Below are 19,889 nucleotides of genomic sequence, written 5' to 3'. Positions count from 1 at the left end.
TGATAAGTACTATAGATGATATTTCAGAATTTGTGGAATCATTTAAGCTTTATCACAAGAAGTGACAATGTTGCCCATGTTCAGGCTGGGCTGGACAAAAGATTCGTACTTTGGTTAATCCCATTTTCTAGCTCTTGTAAGGTTCTGGCTCTTTATATGCTTTTCCTTCCATTTTTCTTTCAGGAAGTGAATTAGACTCCTCCCAGTGAGGAAAAATTGTTCTTGGGTCCTTTCCTAACCCTTAACCAATAAATTTAAGTCAATTTTATATAGATTAAATCTCCACTGATGTGGCAATCCGAACTGTAGTCAGTATTGTCACTTCAATTCATTAAAGGGTTGAGCAACGTGCACACAATGCTGGAGGAACTCAGCAGGTCAGGCAGCATCTATGGAAGGAAATGAACAGTCAATGTTTCAGGCTGAGACTCTTCATCAGGACTGAAAGCAAGGGATAGAAGCCAGAATATTAAAAAAAAGTGGGGTAAGAGGATAGAATACAAGCTAAGAAGTGGTGGGTGAGCCCAGCTGAGGGAGGTGGTAGGTAGATCTGGGAGGGGGAATGAAAGCGATTGATATGAGAAGCTAGGAGGTGATAGGTAAAAAAGGCCTGAAGAAGGAGAAATCTGATAGGAGAGGACATTAGACCATGAAATAAAGGGCAAAGGATCAGAGAACCAGAGGGAAGTGATGGGCAGGTCATGAGGACAGCGGAGGGGAAGAGAACTGGTGGGAAGGCCATCAGAATGAGAAAAGAACAATTTTTGTTGGGGGGGGTAGAGAACAGGGGACTAGTTACTGGAAGTTAGAGAAATTAATGTTTATGCTGCAAGCTAACAAGACGGAATATGAGGTGGTGTTCTTCTTACCCTGTGTGGCAGTAGAAGAGGCTGTGGACATATGTTGGTGTGGGAATGGGAAGTGGAATTGAAATTGGTGGCTGCCAGGATATCCTAGTTTTTGAGTTCTTCACATAAGGATTGTTTTTCTGTATCTTCAATGAATTCCCACCAATCATTAGTGTTTTAATGGGATTTCAAATGTAGATGCTGCTTTGTTTTGTATCGTTGCTTGAGATTTGCATGTTCAATGAAGTCACTGAACACAGAACAACCGGAGTTTGCACTTGCAAGTGTTATTGAGAAGTATTGAGAATGTTACCATCCGACATTCTTCCACAACAAAGCTTAGTAACCAAAGCTCTGGATTTGCTCAGCAGTTAGAATGTGGATCTCTGACCCCATTGTTATCAGTTGATGTTACTTCATTTTATGTTGTGCAAACAGTTTAAAATGGCTGTTGACGACAGGATTGTCTTTTTCTTAGTAAAACATTAACCAGCAGCTTGAGGCATGATCTAAATAATGGCTATTTCAAAGAAGTTACATGGAGAGTAATATATTAAATTTGTGAAAATATATTTCTTGTGTGTAAAATTGGTTTCTCCCCCTATTTAATACTTGCTTTTTGGGTGAACCTGATGTCCATATTCATCTAAAAAGCTTTATTTTATGTTCATTATTGGTTACCTTTCCAATTGTTTGAGCCTTGTTTAACTGTGATAACCCACTATCAGATTGTTTGAAAATCCTGATTGTTTGAGATCTGGCTCATTGGGGCCGTGATGCCCACACTTGGTTTAAACTCTCCGTGTTTGCTGCAGAACTTGTTATCCCGCTGCGTGACAGTTAGAAGTGAATTAAAAGTGTGTTGGAATATTAAATAGAATAAAATTTAGTAGTTTAGAAAATCAGTTGTCAACAAAGTCCTGAACCTGCTGAATAAACTGCATTTTGTTGTATCTGCCATTCGTACAGTTCACATTTTGCTCATCTCCGTGAATTCGTTTTGTAATTCATAATATAAAAGAACTGTTATATTTCAGAAAATAAGTGAATGTATGAAGGGGAAGTCTGTAAAATGAAAGCTTACAAAGGAAAGGGCAGAATCAACACGTTGGTTAATGCACATAATCTTTGATCTCCTGGTCTGTAAGCTGAAGCCACACTCCTCCCTCCAAACCAGAGGAGAGAACATAGAACATAGAAAACCTACAGCACAATACAGGCCCTTCAGCCCACAAAGTTGTGCTGAACGTGTTCCTACCTTAGAAATTACTAGACTTACCCATAGCCCTCTATTTTTCTAAGCTCCATGTACCTATCCTAAAGTCTCTTAAAAGATCCTATTGTATCCGCCTCCACCACTATTGCCGGCAGCCCATTCCATGCACTCACCACTCTGAGTAAAAAAAAACTTACCCTGACAATTCCTCTGTACCTACTCCCCAGCACCTTAAACCTGTGTCCTCTTTTGGCAGCCATTTCTGCCCTGGGAAAAACCTCTGACTATCCATATGATCAATGCCTCTCATCATCTTATACACCTCTATCAGGTCACCTCTCATCCTCCATCGCTCCAAGGAGAAAAGGCTGAGTTCACCCAACCTGTTTTCATAAGGCATGCTCCCCAGTCCAGGCAACATTCTTGTAAAGCTCCTCTGCACCCTTTCTATGGCTTCCACATCCTTCCTGTAGTGAGGCAACCAGAACTGAGCACAGTACTCCAAGTGGTGTCTGACCAGTGTCCTATATAGCTGCAACATTAGCTCTCGGCTCCTAAATTCAATTCCACGATTGATGAAGGCCAGTACACCGTATGCGGCCTTAACCACAGAGTCAACCTGTGCAGCTGCTTTGCGTGTCCTATGGACTCTGACCCCAAGATCCCTCTGATCCTCCACATTGCCGAGAGTTTTACCATTAATACTATATTTTGCCATCTTATTTGACCTACCAAAATGAACCACTTCACACTTATCTGGGTTGAACTCCATCTGCATTTTCTCAGCCCAGTTTTGCATCCTATCAATGTCCCGCTGTAACCTCTGACAGCCCTCCACACTATCCACAACACCCCCAACCTTTGTGTCATCAGCAAACTTACTAACCCATCCCTCCACTTCCTTATCCAAGTCATTTATAAAAATCATGTGCACTTCAGCAATGATTCAAGATTAAAGTTAATGTTTTTAAAAGTTTTTTCTTCAGAAGTGTTCATAAAATTGTGTGTGCTAATCAATTATCTTCCTTCACTTTGTGTGCAGGGAGTTCTTATGCAAATTCTCTGTAAAATCTGATGGAATACCGGACTTGCATCCTGGAGAAAAGATTTTCAATGTATTGGAGGCTGGAAAACATTTTAACCAGCTCAATCTCAAATTGACTCAGAGTGAACTAACACCTCAAAACCTAGTGGAGAAAACTCTCATTAGGTAAGGAAGCAGTATAGTACATTTTCTCAACAATTGAGCCAAACATCTTCCTTTTAGTGAATGTCTAATGAGTACTGCCTTGGAAATGGATTGACACTTCAAAGTATGTGCCTGTACATGAATGAATGTTATTTAAGTAACTGACATCTTCCTGTCTGCTTGAACCAGTTCTCCGTTGACCTTTCTCATTGACAAGGCATCTTTGCTCACAAAGCTGCCACTTTTTTTTTTAAACTATTCTCTCTGGAGTCTGCTATGCATGGAAATCGACAGTTTTTGAGAAACTAAAACCACTCCATCTGGGATTCAACGGTCAAAGTCACTTAGATAATACGAGGGGTGATTGATAAGTTCATGGCCTAAGGTGGAAGGAGTCAAGGTAGAAGGAGATGAGTTATATAGCTCACGTTACATGCACATGCAGGTCAACTCTTTGAGTGGTTGTGCAGAAAGTTCGAAGTTAATAACTCATCTCCTTCTACCTTAGGCCACGAACTTATCAATCACCCCTGATGAGTTATTAACTTCAAACTTTGAGAGATTGGTTATGGCTAGAATTAACTTCAACCTAAGCAAGGACCTGGACCCACTGCAGTTTGCCTGTCGCCACAATAGATTTATGGCTGATACGACCTCATTGACTCCTCCTGCCCCTGTGGAACACCTGGACAATACTAACACTTACGTCAGGCTGCTGTTCATTGACTACAGCTCAGAATTTAACACAATCATTCCTACAATTCTGATCAAAAATCTCCAAAACCTGCTCCCCGATACCTCCCTCTGCAACTGGATCCTCTACTTCCTAATCGAAAGACCACAGTCTGTGTGGATCAGAAACAACATCTCCCCCTCGCAGATGATCAGCACTGGTGCACCTCAGGGGTGCGTGCTTAGCCACTGCTCTACTCTCTCTGCACCCATGATTGTGTGCACAGCTCGAATGTCATCTATAAATTTGCTGGCAATACAGCTATCAGCAGAACTTCTGACAGTGACAGGAAGGCACACAGGAGTGAGATAGATCAATTGGTTGAGTAGTCTTGCGGCAACACCCTTGCATTCAATGTCAGTAAAACCAAAGGATTGATTGTGGACTTCAGAAAGGGTTAGACAAGGGCGCGCACACACACCAGTCCTCATCAAGGGATCAGTAGTAGAAAGTTAAGAGAAATTTCAAGTTCCTGGGTATCAACATTTCTGAAGATCCTTCCAAGGCCCAGCAAATCGATGCAGTTACAAAGAAGGCACGACAGCAGCTATATTTCATTAGGAGTTTGAGGAGATTTGGTATGTCACCAAAGACTCTCGCAGATTTTGAGAGATATACCGTGGAGAGCTTTCTAACTGGCTGCATCACTGTTTGCGGTTGGGGGGTGGAGGGGAAGCCACTACACAGGATCAAAATAAGTTGCAGAAAGTTGTGAACTCAGTCAGCTTCGTCATGGTCCCTAACCTCCCCAACATCCAGGATACCTTCAAGGAGCAATGCCTGAATGTCTGCGTCTATCATTAAGGACCCCCATCATCCAGAAGTGCCCTCTTCTCATTACTGCCATTAGAGAGGAGGTACAGGGGTCTGAAGGCAATGGTTCAGTAATAGCTTCTTCCCCTCTGAATGGACATGGAGCCCATGAACACTACCTGACTACTATTTATTCTTTTTGCAATATTTATTTAATTTACATTTTAAAAATATATATTTACTGTTTTTATTATGTATTGCAGTGTACTGCTGCAGCACAACAACAAATTTCATGGCATGTACCAGTGATATTAAACCTGATTCTGATTGTGATTCTGATGCTACAAGCTGGTGCAGTGTTATCTAATGTGGCTGTGTTTTTGCCTTTCAGTTCTGGAACAAGTCAGCAGATATTTTTATTCACTAATGGGATTGCAAGCCAAACCTATTATGCATCACCATGTCCAGAGCCAGTTTACAAGTTCTTATTTAAGGTATAGAACACTTTATTTTTATGTAGAATTGAGACTGATATTAGCATTAGTCAAAATTGACTAATGGGGTGACCATGGGTTATTGACATTGTTCTTTCCGGGTGCTGGCATACAAATGTGTACAGTTTTCATTTCTGTTCTTTTTTGTTTTTGAAATGCTTCTTTGCTGGGTAGGAAAATTGCAAACTTCCATCTTGTAGTAAGTTGTGATTCACTGGCATCAGCTGTTGTGTAGTCAGGCGGTAACTGTATGAAACTACTTAAGTATTGTTAGACTAGCATTTCATTTCTTTCAAGTATTTGATATATACATTACATTAAATAGATCATTATACATATCACAACTAAAGTTTCATTTTGGTGGTGTATGAGCGTGGAAGATGGACAGCAAAAATGATGGTCTTTGTTGTGGTTTAAAATTGTGGTTTAATTGTAGGTTGATCTTGGAGTAGGTTCAAAGGTCGTGAGCCAAAGGACCTGTATCGTGCTGTACTGCTCTGTATGTCCTCTTGTGTCAGCATTCTGGGACAGTGGGAATTTGGTCAATTTGATGCACAAGTTGGTGCCCTATTTTTGCATCTGTTTCTGTGACTGGATATTAATTTTTGTCACATTCTGCATTTTGAAACCCCATCTGGGTTAGTGTGCTACATTTTAAGTTGATATTTCAACCTCTTTGGGTACTTGAATTTTTAACAAAGGTCTTCAAACAAAATGAAAATGATACATGAAGGTATCAAATTCCAAAAACGTGTTAGTAGTAGGTCACATGGGCATAATTTGGCAGTGAGGGCTCGTTATGCTGTATATGTAAATTACCAGGAGTTATGCGAAACTTGGCGCTCTGTATATTTTTTTCATAAATGTTTCTATTTTGCCTTGCAGATGATGAGCATTCATTCTGATTACATTGTTTCACTGCATATTTTCAAATCACTTTGGGACATCTGGACTAATGCTGCCAATAGACTAGGTTAGTGCACAATTACTGACTGAAAACTCTTATAAGTTGGCGTTCTTGTTTATTGTCTGTGGGTATGGAAGAAAATTAAGCCTGAGAATTAAGGGTTAACAAAATCATGAGAATAGCAGGGTAAGAAGCAGATGGGGTCTGTCTCCTTGTACGAATTAGCAATAAATCCTGTTAGAAATGAAGAACTGGTAACGCAAAGATGTAATAAGTCCTGTTGGTGACGAAGAACTGGATATACATGGATGTTATGTGTAAGGAGAAACCATTAGCCTCCAAAGCTACATGGCTATAATCAATGGGCAGAAACCATTGGCCTTCAAGTCTACGTGATTAACAGCTGGTTTCTTATAATTAATGGGGTGGACCCTTTGGCCTTCAAGGCTACAGGACTAATGGCTTGGTTTCTTCTAAATAATAGAGAATTTATTGTGTATGTGGGGACCCCGTGTCTAATTTTGTGTAAGGTATGGAAGCATCCGGAACCTTTTCATAGAAACATAGAAAACCTACAGCACATTACAGGACCTTTGGCCCACAAAGCTGTGCCGAACATGTCCCTACCTTAGAAATTACTAGACTTACCTATAGCCCTCTATTTTACTAAGCTCCATGTACCTATCCAAAATTGTCTTTAAAAAAACCCTATCGTATCAGCCTCCACCACCATTGCCGGCAGCTCATTCCACGCACTCACCACTCTCTTGATTAAAATAAACTTACCCCTGACATCTCCTCTGTACCTACTCCCCAGCACCTTAAACCTGTGTCCTCTTTTGGCAACCATTTCAGCCCTGGGAAAAAGCCTCTGACTATCCACACGATCAATGCCTCTCATGCCTATCGATAAGTTTTACGCAGGAACTCTTGACCTGAGAAAACTGCTGAACTGTGTGTATTTTAAGGTATAAAAGACCATGCATGTGCTCACTTTAGCAAAGTCATAGTTGGCTGGCTGTGATCGTGTAATAAAGTAGTTAAACCAAATACCGGGGGCTTTGTATTTGTTTAATTGGTGATAGTAAGCTTCTCTGACAGTAGGGGAGTAAACAAATAGGTGGCTCATGGCAGAAAGGAAAGCTGCAATTTCCACTCGCCGAGCTTCGCAGGAAAAGTGTGCCATTGCCCACCACAGTTGGTGTTTGTTTCTCAGGGAAGTTCAATTGAAATATGAATATCTGGCCATATGACATAGGAACAGAATTGGGCTATATGGCCGGTCCAATGCACTCTGCCATCCATCATGGCTGATTTATTATCCCTCTCAACCCCATTCTCCTGCCTTCTCCTCATATCCTTTGACGCTCTGACTAATCAACCTATCAACTTCCATTTTAAATATGCCCAATAATTTTGCTTCCATAGCCATCTGTGGCAATCGATTCCACAGGTTCGCTGTCCTGTGGCTAAAGAGATGCCTACTCATCTCAGTTCTAAAGGGATATCCTTTTATTCTGAGGGTTATGCCCTTTGGTCCTAAGTTCCCCAATTATAGGAAACATTCTCTTCACATCCACTCTATTCAGACCTTCCAATATTTGATAGGTTTCAATGGGATCCTCCTTCATTCTTCTAAACACCAGTGAGTACAGTACAGGCCCAGAGCCATCCAAATGTTCCTCAAATGTCAATCCTTGTGTTCCCAGCATCATCCTTCTGAACCTCCTCTGGATTATCTCCAATGCCAGCACGTTCTTTATCTTAGATAAGGGGACCAAAAAATGCACACAATTCTCTTAACTGTGGTTTGATGAATGTAAAACCTTGTAAAACAGTCAAGTCAAATCAAGTTACTTTTTATTGTCATTTTGACCATAACTGCTGGTACAGTACACAGTAAGAACGAGACGACATCTTTCAGGACCATGGTGCTACATGAAACAACACAAAAACTACACTAGACTACAGACCTACCCAGGACTGCATAAAGTGCACAAAACAGTGCAGGCATTACAATAAATAATAAGACAATAGGCACAGTAGAGGGCAGTAGGTTGTGTCAGTCCAGTCTCTGGGTATTGAGGAGTCTGATGGCTTGGGGGAAGAAACTGTTACATAGTCTGGTCATGAGAGCTGAAATGCTTTGGTGCCTTTTGCCAGATGGCAGGAGGAAGAAGAGTTTGTGTGAGGGGTGCGTGGGGTCTTTCATAATGCTGTTTGCTTTGCGGATGCAGCGTGTGGTGTAAATGTCTGTAATGGCGGGAAGAGAGACCCTGATGATCTTCTCAGCTGATCTCACAGGGTCTTGCGATCTGAGATGGTGCAATTTCTGAACCAGGCAGTGATGCAGCTGCTCAGGATGCTCTCAATACAACCTCTGTAGAATGTGGTGAGGATGGGGGGGTAGGAGATGGACTTTTCTCAGCCTTCGCAGAAAGTAGAGACGCTGCTGGGCTTTCTTTGCTATGGAGCTGGTGTTGAGGGACCAGGTGAGATTCTCCACCAGGTGAACACCAAGAAATTTGGTGCTCTTAACGATCTCTACGGAGGAGCCGTCAATATTCAGCGGAAAGTGGTCGCTCCGTGCCCTCCTGAAGTCAACAACCATCTCTTTTGTTTTGTTCACATTCGGAGACAGGTTGTTGGCTCTGCACCAGTCTGTTAGCCGCTGCACCTGCTCTGTGTATGCTGACTCATTGCTCTTGCTGATGAGACCCACCACAGTCGTGTCATGGACAAACTTGATGATGCAAACCTCAGCATCTTTCAGTATTTTTATTGATAATCCCTTTTAGTCCCCTTTAAAACTAAAGTGTGATAATGGTAGTGAAGAGAGTTCATTGAGGACATACCTTTTCTGGTATTTCAGATGATTGCAAGAGATGGAACTTACTTCACCGTGGGTCTAAAAGAAAATACATGCTCTTTGGGACTTAGCAGTCACAGTGACTTGTAGGAGATTGCTCACAATGAAAGCTGTGGATTAGGCTTCCTCTTTCATTACTGCTGTAGAATATCTGCATGTAGCAATAGTAATTTCATTAAAGTGGCTGGGCTATCACATTGAAAATTTCTCACCAATAGTAAATCAGAAAATAAGTACAGAGAGTTTGCCAGTCAATAAATGTGGTAAATAAGTCATTAAAATTTTTGAAGAGATCTTCTGTCCCACTAATATGAATCTATTGAACAGAACTCCTTAAGTGTGAATTCTGGATCTCTCAGTCTAGCTCGGCATGGTTCTGGCACCTTATTTGTCTACCTGCACTTTCTCCGTAACTGTATCACTGTATTCTGTAGTGTTATTTTCCCTTTTGTACCAGCTCGATATATGGAATGATCTGTCTGAAAAGGCTTTTCACTGCATCTCAGTACATGTGACAATAATTAAACGATTAATGACAATAGTTTCCACAAACTTACTGATTTCTGCAACTTGCACTGAGAAGGGCTGTAGAGTAATACATCTAGCGGAGAAGGCAGATATTAAATGGGAGTTTATAAGTTTCTATGATGAACTGCATTTGTGTGTAACCGCAAATGTTGTCATTGCAACTGTAAAATGCGCCCTGAGGAACAGAGCTTCTCAACCTGCGGTCCACAGACTTCTCTATTAATGGTAGGGCTCCATGGCATAAAAAACGTTGGGAACGCCTGCTGAAAACATAAAAGGTGAAACAGAAATACTGTGTTCATTCTTATGGCAGAGTTAAGAACAGACAGTATGAGAATTGAAGTTCCATTCAGGAAATACATGATGTGGTATAATGATGAATTATACTTCACATATTGGCTGTCATGCTCCAGGAGGTCGAAAATTAATCCATTTTGCAGTTCACAGCTAAGGTTATCAAGGGTCAGTTGAGCATGAAATAACCTCCTCTTCCTCCTGAAACCTCTGTCCTAGTCCATCAGCTTCTCCTGTCTATTTTAGAAGCAATTTTGCAAAATGATTGAAGATTATTCTCATAGTTGTTTTGATCTGTGGCCGAAACTGATGCAGAATGATTAAAAACCACAAACCATGATTGTTTCAGTAAAATCTATCTACTGATTATATTTCTGTGGCTCAAAAATGGCAAAGCAGAAATAAATTTTAACTGTACTTTTCTAATTTCTGGCTAGTTAACGGTGGCTCCAGTGAGTTCAAGATTTGGACTCCAAGTCTCAAGGATGTAGTGGCTGTATTTCTCAATCTAGGGGCAGAGTTTGACACTTTGTTTCCCCTGAGAAACCTTCAACCAGACTTCACTGAAGCAGACATATTGTAAGTTAACATGTATTATTTTACTCACGGGTATAATAAGCAAATTATTGTTGTCAAAGCTCTTATTAAAAGCTATTTTGTCTCAGAATAAACTTTGATCACTGTGCACCATAGTTGTGTATTTAACCCTTCCAATGCATTGGTAGGTATGGGTGTATGTCAATTATAAATCTTTAGAAGCAATTTGAATTTCATTTCTGTCAGGGCATGAAATTTATCCTCAAACTCCAAAGAAAAACAAAAAGGGCAAGATAAAGAATGATAACAGATCACTTGTTTTGCTCTCTACCATCCTAACAGATTTCATAATGAAGTTAATTAACCAAGCAATAAATGTGCAATAGTAAACACAAAATAATCTGCAGTTGCTGGGATCAAAGCAACACTCACAACACGCTGGAGGAACTCAGCAGGTCGGGCAGCATCCATGGAAACGATCAGTCAATGTTTCAGGCCGGAATGTTGACCCTCCCCCACATTCTTTATAGGGTCTCTGCCCCTTCCGTCTTCAGTCCTGACGAAGGTTTCCGGCCCGAAACGTCGACTCATCGTTTCTACGGATGCTGCCCGACCTGCTGAGTTCCTCCAGCGTGTTGTAAATGTGCAATAGACCTAGATATGAGGAAAGGAGTGTGAGATTTTGGAATGGTGGATGCACAGTTAGCTGTTTTTCTCGGAAGCTTGCCAACGAATGTGATTTGTATCAAATATTTAAAAATGGTGGTTCTGAGTGCTGCTTCAATTTCCATTGATAAATTTCAGGATGTAAGTCTCATGCCATCTCTGGGTTATGAATCCCAACTTATGGACACGAATAATTTCCCATAATTCTAAAGCCTGATGTATGCAAATGACATAATTAGTTGCCCTTCTCTCTCCACCTTTAGTAATTATGTTTTCTTATCAGTCTTGTGTGTTTTTGATGCCGTTCATTACAATACTATAGTTTTTATATAATTTCTGACTTGCCAACAAAATTGACTGGTGAATGCCTGAAAAAATGGAACTTGTTCATTACCTGTGGACGGCCTGTGTTATGCAGCCATGGCTAGAACACATTTCGATGGTAGAATTTGAAGTGATACATAGACAACTTTCCATTATTTTTAAAAACTGGCTGCACTGTTTCTCCTGATTCAGTTTACTTTTTACTCTAGACCTGTCGAATTCACTTACACTTTTTCCAAAAGCCTTTGCTAATGTACCCTTGCAAAAATCCACTTTGGAGAAGATACCATTGGAAACCAAGTTGTTAAATCCATTCAAACAGTCAGCATACGGGATGGGGTTTAATTCCCACCGTACTCTATGAGGAGATAGTATTTTCTCCCTGTGATCATGTGGGTTTTCTTGAGTGCCCTGGTTTCCTCCCACATTCCAAAGATGTATAGGTTGGGGTTGTGGACGTGCTTTGTTGGCGCTGGAAGTCTGACAACACCTGTGGGCTGCCCAGTACAATCCTCACTGATTTGATTTGACACTGATGACGCATTTCAGTAGTATATTTCAATGTACGTGAGACAAATACAGCTAATCTTTGAAAGGAGTGTATGTGTTTTAAAATGATATGATTTGTTTTCTTTCTAGGTCTGGGCTACATAATGATAAAGAAAACTACTCCAGGGATAATGTGTCAACCTCTCAGAAAGAACCCATCTTCAATACTCTGCCAGAATTTGGCATAAAGAATGTAGTTAAGGTAAAACTGCTTCATAAGTACAGTATATTAACAGAGCAAGTTAATTGTTTTAAAGGTGACTCCAATTTAGTGACACTAATTAGGTTGACTTCCTCTTTTAATCCAGTAAAATTAGTCTGAGCCATTATTTTCCCACTTGATTCTTATAAATGCTCATTAATGGATGATTTGCCAATTTGTTCTCTTTCCCCTTTGGCAAATTAGTATGTAATCTTGTTAAACTCTAAACAGAGTTAAGTTAGTACTTGAATAGAAATGTACAAAAATTACAATGAAAAGTAAGTTTCAAAGACTTCAGAATAATTGTTCAGACTATAATGTTGCTTGGTATGAAATGGGTTCTCTGAGGTTTGAATCATTAATTGGAAATTCATGGTATCTAAAGACAATTCAAATCTAGACGATTTAAAATATCTTATGGTTTGTTGATCTTGCTCACCTCTAGAGTAATGTCTATTTTTATTTTATTTCAATTAGTTTCTTCTGCTGTGTACCTCCACTTGCCTTGAGGTGTACTCTGATAAAGAGCTAGTATTGCTGATCAGCTTGTTGGGTAGAGTTAGCCTTGAACAAGAGCTACAGCTAACACCTCTGAAGGACTTGCAGTGTTTGTTGGACAATCTTCTCAACAACATCAGGCACTGGAGCACCAGGGTAAGATCAGTTTTAGTGAACGATGTATGTGATTTAATGGCTGCTTTATTACTTTGTGTGGGCACGTGGCCAAGTGGTTAAGGCACTCGACTAGTGACCTGAAGGTCGTGAGTTCGAGCCCTAGCCAAGGCAGTGCGTTGTGTCCTTGAGCAAGGCACTTAACCACACAATGCTCTGTGACGACACTGGTGCCAAGCTGTATTGGCCCTTACCCTTCCCTTGGACAACATCGGTGTCGTGGAGAGGGGAGATTTGCAGCATGGGCAACTGCCGGTCTTCCATACAACCTTGCCCAGGCCTGCGTCCTGCAGAGTGAAGAATTTCCAGGCGCAGATCCATGGTCTCGCAAGACTAACAGATGCTTTTAAGTTATTACTTTAAAGATTTGAATAGATGTTCTGCATAGGTGAACAACATGCATACTTGGATAAACTTTGGGTCATGTGTGGAATGAATCCTGTCTTTCAATATCTATGACTTTAACTGTGTGTGTGTCCTTCACTACCTGTGTCAGGCCCTGCCTCAATTTAGGTCATTCCTTTTAATCTACTGCCTCAGCCTCTACTTCTCCCTCATTTTTTAATGCACTCTTTGAAAGGGAGAATAAAACTACACCTGTGCGAATTCCTGCAGCAACTGGTGACCCTGTGGTCTTTGCCTCGGAGTCTGGCGTCAGAACATCTTTCAAGAGGGTAATCCCTCTTGATGGTGTACCTGGTAAGATACTAAAAACCGGTGCCAACCAACTGGGAGTGTTCAAGGACATCTTCAAACTCTCACTACTGCAATTAGAGATTCCCACCTGCTTCAAATGGGTGACTGACGATCATACCAGTGCCCAAGGACAGCAGGGTGAGCTGCCTCAATGACTATCGCCCAGTGGCACTCATATCTACTGGGATGAAGTGCTGTGAGAGGTTGGTCACGGCCAGAATCAACTCTTACCTAAGCAAGGACCTGGACCTGCTGCAGTTGGCCTATTGTCACAATAGGTCTACTGTGGATGCAATCTCACTAGCTCGCCACTCAACCTTGGATCACCTGGACTTACTGCTATTTGTGGATTGCAGCTGAGCATTCAACACAATCATACCCTCAGTTCTAATCAACAAGCTCCTAAACCCGGACCTCTGCAACTGAATCCTTGACTTCTCACCAGAAGACCACAATCAGTATGGATTGGAAGTAACATCTCCTTGTCGCTGTCAGGAGCCCCCCTCAAGGATGCGTGGTTAGCCCGCTGCTCTATTCTCTCTACATCCTGGACTCTGTGGCTCAGCGCATCTGTACGTTTGCTGATGACAGAACTTTTGCTGGCAGAATTTCAGATCGTGACGAGGAGGCATACACGAGTGAGATAGATCAGCTGGTTGACTGTTATCACAGCAACAACCTTGTATTGAACATCAGTAAAACCAAAGAACTGATTGTGGACTTCAGGAAGGGGAAGTTGTGGGAACACATATCAGCCTGCATTGAGTGATCAGCTGTGGAAAGTGTGAGCAGTTTCAAATTTCTCAGTGTCAGCATATCTTCAGGATTGACGCTGGGCCCAAATTGCAAAGAAGGCATGACTGCTCTATATTTCAATAGGAGTTTGAGGAGACTTGGTATGTCACCAAATTTCTACAGATGTACTGTGGAGGGCATTCGATCTGGTTTCATCACCTTCTGGAATGGAGGGGTGACTGCGCAGGATTGGGGAAAAAGCTGCAAGAAGTTGTGAAAATGCAGCCAGCTCCATTGTGGGCATTAGTCTCCCCAGCATCAAGGATACCTTCAAAGGATGTTGCCTCAAAAAGGTGGCATCCATCATTAAGGAACCCCAACACCCAGGACATGCTGCCTTCTCATTACTACCATCAAGGAGATACAGCAGACTGAAGATATGAACACAACTTTTCAGGAACTGTTTCTTCCCCTTCACCATCAGACAATAAATCCATTAATACTACATCACAATATTTTCTTTTATTTTTTGCTCTCTTTTTTGCACTACTTAGTTTTTAATATATATGGTGGACTCCTGTTAATTGGGCCATCAGTTAACTGGGGCAACCACTTATTTGGGACTACTCTTAAAGAACAAAACAAATTCAGAAAATAGCAAGGATTTCCTTTGTTTATTTGGGAGACTATGCCAATTAATTAGGGTTGGTGATCATCAACCCCATGCACTCGTGTAGCTGTTGGACACTACACTGTGCTTAGAGCAAACAGATGTGTCAGTTGAGTGTGCTTGTGTTATGTTAATCATTTGGGCCGACGGACAATGATAATTCTGTTTTTTTTTGTATTTTGTCTTTTTAAAAAAAATGTTGAGAGCCTTGCCATGAAAAGATTTGACACTAACTGAAAAAAATGCCCCGTTAAACGAAATTAAAAGCCATTGCCTAACACCACTCATTGTCAGTTGGCAGAGACAACTGGAGTGCTGAAACGTGCAATTGCACGCTTGATACATCAGCCAGGTAAACTGTGAGAATAATGTGCATCATGCAAGGGGCAACATGGAACATCCCAAAAAAGTAGGCGTTGAAGGTAAGGATCCCGATGTTGGAGAGACTCTCAGTCACTGGACAAGGTGTGCATATCAGTGAACTGGTGTGGAAAAAACAAGTCAAAGGAACTAGCTAAAAGGCTGGGTCATGAAGAATTTAAAGCAATAGATGGTTGTCTCCATGGAAGTGTTAGCACCATGTTAAATTCAAGAAAGATACTGCTGATGCTGTAAGTGCAAAAACATGGAAATCTACAAAACTACCCGGCGTACTTCAAAAACTTTGTGCAGATCATATCTACGATGCAGATGAGATGGGCCTTTTTTTTTATGATGACACATCAGTTGGTTCCCTTTGCTACAAACACGCAATGCTATCAGATTCAGAGAAAGCAATGGATCGCATGACAGTGTTGTGATGTTTAAATATGACAGGAACTGATAAATTGTTGGTTATTGTGTAAAGTGTTAAACCTTGATGCTTTAAGGGACTAAGAATGGATAGTTTACCAATCGGATACTATGCCTGCATACACTCAATGAATTCCCCTGTCGATAACCATTACAAACTAATGGAGTTTTACAGTACTGTAGGAATAATACTAGTAGTTTCTAATTTGTCTGTATTTCTTTTAAATACATAATTTGTTACTTGGTTAAATGGTAGTTTACCTTTATTATACATTTTTAACCATTTCCATGGAACTTTGGATAATTGGCTCAGGCACTTAATTGGGCTAAAACATACAGGTCCTGATGTGTCCCAGTTAACCGGAATTGACTGTACTTTTTTATTGTAATTCATAGGTTTTAAAAATTATGCATTGCTGCTGTAAAGCCTTATATACCAGTGATATTAAACTTGATTCTGAGTCTGTGTCCTTCCACCACCAGTTTCATGAGATGTGAATCTCATAACAATGCAGCTGGCAGTCTTGGGTCATGCTCTGAGAAACAACTGCAAAGACATGGGCAGCACGCTAGCTTGGAGACCAGCACGGCGGCGTAGTGCTTAGTGTCACACTTTACAGTGCCAGTGATGGGAAGACGGGGGTTTAATTCCTATTTTGGTGCTGGAAGCTTGGTGATACTTGCAGGTTTCCCTCAGCACGTCTTAGGGCTGTGTTGGTCATTCATGCAAACAATGTATCTTTTGATGTACATATGACAAATGAAGCTAATCATCATTCTCTTTATAAACATTTGGGTAAGTATATGGATAGGAGTGGTATTAGAGGGCTATTGGTCAAATGTGAGCAAATGGGATTAGCTTGATGGTCGCCATGGGTGAGTTAGGCCAAAGGCCCAGTTAACATTTTACCCTAAATACTGCAAGTGGTATTCCCAGCCATGTCCTTGCTTCACTTCCCTCAGAGTGTTTGGCAATGTAGCAGGTGGCTCCAAGTTGGCGCTTTTGGTCTTGGAGGCCAAAGGAGTCACTCAAACAGCACAGTATGATTTTTCTGTCATGCTATATCAGTATCATCCTGAGCTTCATTCATTAACTGGAGTACTATTTCTTGGTTGTTAAAGCCATGGGAATAATAATGAAATAATCACCACAAACTTGGTTTGGAAGAAAGAACTACAGAATAAGAATTTTTTTAAATTGCTGACTGTTGCCTAACCTCTGCCTGTTGTCCTGGACTGGTGCATATGAAAGCTGAACCACAGTGTTGTAAACAATCATCTGTGTGTTAGTCAAATGATATTGTTTGCTTCATAAAGTGATTTGATAAGGTGACATCATAAGTGATTACACAGAGGTATCAATTAAACTGGTTATGTCATCTGTTCTCCACTGAGTCACTAGTAAAACAACTTTATATATAAACTCATCACCATATTTCAATGGAGATCTCTCAGTTGAATAGTATTTTCTAGTTATCAAGAATTATTTTTCATTTTTCAACAATTTTGTGCTTCTGTATATCTCTTTAAATCCTTGAGTACAATTAGTTATTATAATCAAATACAGTACAGTTTTGTCAAACCATCTAAAAACTCCTACAGTTGCTTCAAACTAGTACCTCAGGGAGTGACCAAGCAGGAAACATCAGTGATCTGGAATAAGAAGAATGCTGAGTAGCAGAAGCTTTGAAATATTGGTCATTCCCATTCCATGGGTGTGTGAATTTAAGTGGTTCAGTATGGTTGTGAACATTTACCTTTTAATTGGTTATATATTTCATGTGCATTTCAAAGTAAAATTATTATCAAAGTATGCATATGTCATTATGCATTACCCTGGGTTTCATTTTTCGGGTTCAGGATCCATTTTCATTTTCAGATTTATTCATACTTAATTATTTGGATCCTTTAAGCTTTTGAAGATAACAAGCAGAAAAGGAGTAAATACACAAGGGAAAGGTTAAATTGACTTTGGAGTGGGTTAAAAGGTTGGCCAAAGGGTCTCTACTATGCTGTGCTGTTCTAGGTTCCATGTTGTTTGTCAGGGAACCAGATATTTGCAAACGTTACAGTTTTTTTTTGCTAGAATTTGTCAAACCCACGTGCAAATACAAGCTATCTTTGTTTTAAACAGATGTTCGAACTCTGCAAGATAATAAGTGACTTATCAGATCATCATCATAATCTTCTATACCTGGTTCAGCTGCTGCCTGATTTCTGTACGCGAGGAAGGTAATATGTTGTGCTCAATTTTCAGCATTGTTAATTCTGTTTTAAAGCTGCAGCAATTTATCTCATGTTTCTCAATAAAACCAGACTCTTCAATCCATTCTTTCAAAGAACAAGTCAGATTCCAGTTATAGTAAGGGTTAAACTAATGCTGATTAGTTACTATGAACTGGAATTAATATTTTCTCATATGTCCTGTGCCACAGTGATTCCACAACCCTTGAGCACAAGTATGTCACTCAGATACAAAAGTCTGCTCTAAGATCAAGATCTGTATTTTAACTTCATTTTTTGACCTTGCACCCATTCAAGCTGAAACTCAATATGTTCATGTTTTTGACACTTCTATGTCCCCGGCTTTTGGAGCATCTTGAACTAAAGTGTTGAGTGTATGGTAGTAGTGAATGCCATGCTTCTCCATTTGGTCTAACCATTAAGAGGGCTATGGAAGTCAGAATATTTTAACGACTTACTTCCATTGGATGTTTCTGTTGTCACTCATTGGTCAGATATGTTAAGAGTGTCACAATCTTTTTCCTTGAATGTGTACATCAAAAATTAGTCAGCTCCATCATGGGTTCCAGCCTCCCTAGTACCCAAGGAGGAAGGCAGCATCCATCATTAAGGATCCCCACCACCCAGGACATGCCCTCTTCACACCGTTACCATCGGGAAGGAGGTACAGAAACCTGAAGGCACACACTCAGCAATTCAGGAACTGCTTCTTTCCCTCTGCCATCCTATCCCTAAACAAACAATGAACACTACCTCACTACTTTTTAATTTCTGTTATTTTGCACTACTTGTTTATACTTAGCTATTTAATAGATACATCTATTCTTAATGTAGCTCTTTTCTCTATATCTATTCATCTTGTCCTTCATTGTACTGTGCCATAAAGTAAAAAATTTCACAACATATGCAGGTGATATTAAATCTGATTCTGATCAGGAGTTCTGCTATTCATTAATGGCCCTACCATTCATTATTCATGTCCTTGCCTTAATATTCCACCCAACATTCCTATTTATCTCACGTTTTCCAGGCAGTCCAGTAGAGTAGCAGTTAGAGCAGTGTTTATAGCGCCAGCTGTAAGGTTGGGGTTCAATTCCCACCACTCTCTGTAAGGAGTTTGTATGTTCTCCTCATGACCACAAGGAGTTTGTACGTTCTGTTCATGACTGTGTGGATTTCCACTGGGTGCTCCAGTTTCCTCCTACATTCCAAAGGCATAAAGTTAGTAAGTTGTGGGCTACTTGGCACAATCCTCACTAATTGGATCAAGTAAAGACTATCTCTTTGTCACTATTGACAACATCATCAGTTTTCATGTCATCTGCAAATTTAGTAATTACGCCTCCATGATGTGAAACAGTCTTGGCATGAATACTTGTCATGCTCCATTAGTTACAGGCTTCACCTCTCATTCTCTGCCTCCTATTATCAAGCCACTTTTGGATTGTAACTTGTCCTAGGTCCCAATGGCACGTGCCACTTGGAGCAGCTTCACATGAAGACCACATCGATTGCACTAACTTGACATTCTCAGTTACCTCTTTGAAAAATCCAGTCAAATTAGTCCTTCAATGCCAACCCCCACTTTAAGATCTTACTCAGTCTTTCACTAAGCTCTGCTTCTCCGAATGCAGATTAATCTTGCTCTTCCGGATTCTTACCCAGTAATTTTTTTGTGACTCAGCTCAAACTTGCTGGCTTATCTTACGTGGTTTATCTTGCTCCACATATTGAATATTAAGAATAATAGCTTTACTCTTGTTTGCACGTTAGTTATCTAATTGTACAGGACCAGTGTTATAAATTAACATACTATTATGTTTCTAGGCAACTCAGAAGGCACCTTAGTTTGGTGGTAATTTCAAAGCTTCTTGACAAAGGGCATATGTATATACCAAAGGACACAGATTTGAAGGTATGGGGTACAGCTTCATTGTGACACCAGTTGCATGCTTGCAGGTCGCTGTTCTA

General features: G+C 40.5%; 1 protein-coding gene across 3 annotated transcripts in view; it reads left to right on the top strand.

Annotated features, from left to right (window-relative positions):
* Positions 1-19,889, top strand: part of slf2 (SMC5-SMC6 complex localization factor 2) — an 87,776-nt gene that overhangs the window by 50,593 nt on the left and 17,294 nt on the right. For all 3 annotated transcript variants that reach the window (XM_072238902.1, XM_072238901.1, XM_072238900.1), the window contains exons 8-15: positions 3,107-3,274; positions 5,131-5,233; positions 6,119-6,206; positions 10,269-10,410; positions 11,998-12,109; positions 12,587-12,763; positions 17,809-17,906; positions 19,746-19,833. In XM_072238902.1, coding sequence (XP_072095003.1) covers positions 3,107-3,274; positions 5,131-5,233; positions 6,119-6,206; positions 10,269-10,410; positions 11,998-12,109; positions 12,587-12,763; positions 17,809-17,906; positions 19,746-19,833 — 976 coding nt within the window. The remainder of the gene's footprint in view (positions 1-3,106; positions 3,275-5,130; positions 5,234-6,118; positions 6,207-10,268; positions 10,411-11,997; positions 12,110-12,586; positions 12,764-17,808; positions 17,907-19,745; positions 19,834-19,889) is intronic.

This window comes from Mobula birostris, chromosome 21 (genome assembly GCF_030028105.1).
Source record: "Mobula birostris isolate sMobBir1 chromosome 21, sMobBir1.hap1, whole genome shotgun sequence".
Taxonomy (NCBI): Eukaryota; Metazoa; Chordata; class Chondrichthyes; order Myliobatiformes; family Myliobatidae; genus Mobula; species Mobula birostris.
Note: the sequence above shows the minus strand (reverse complement) of the source record. Positions and strands in the feature narration are given on the sequence as shown.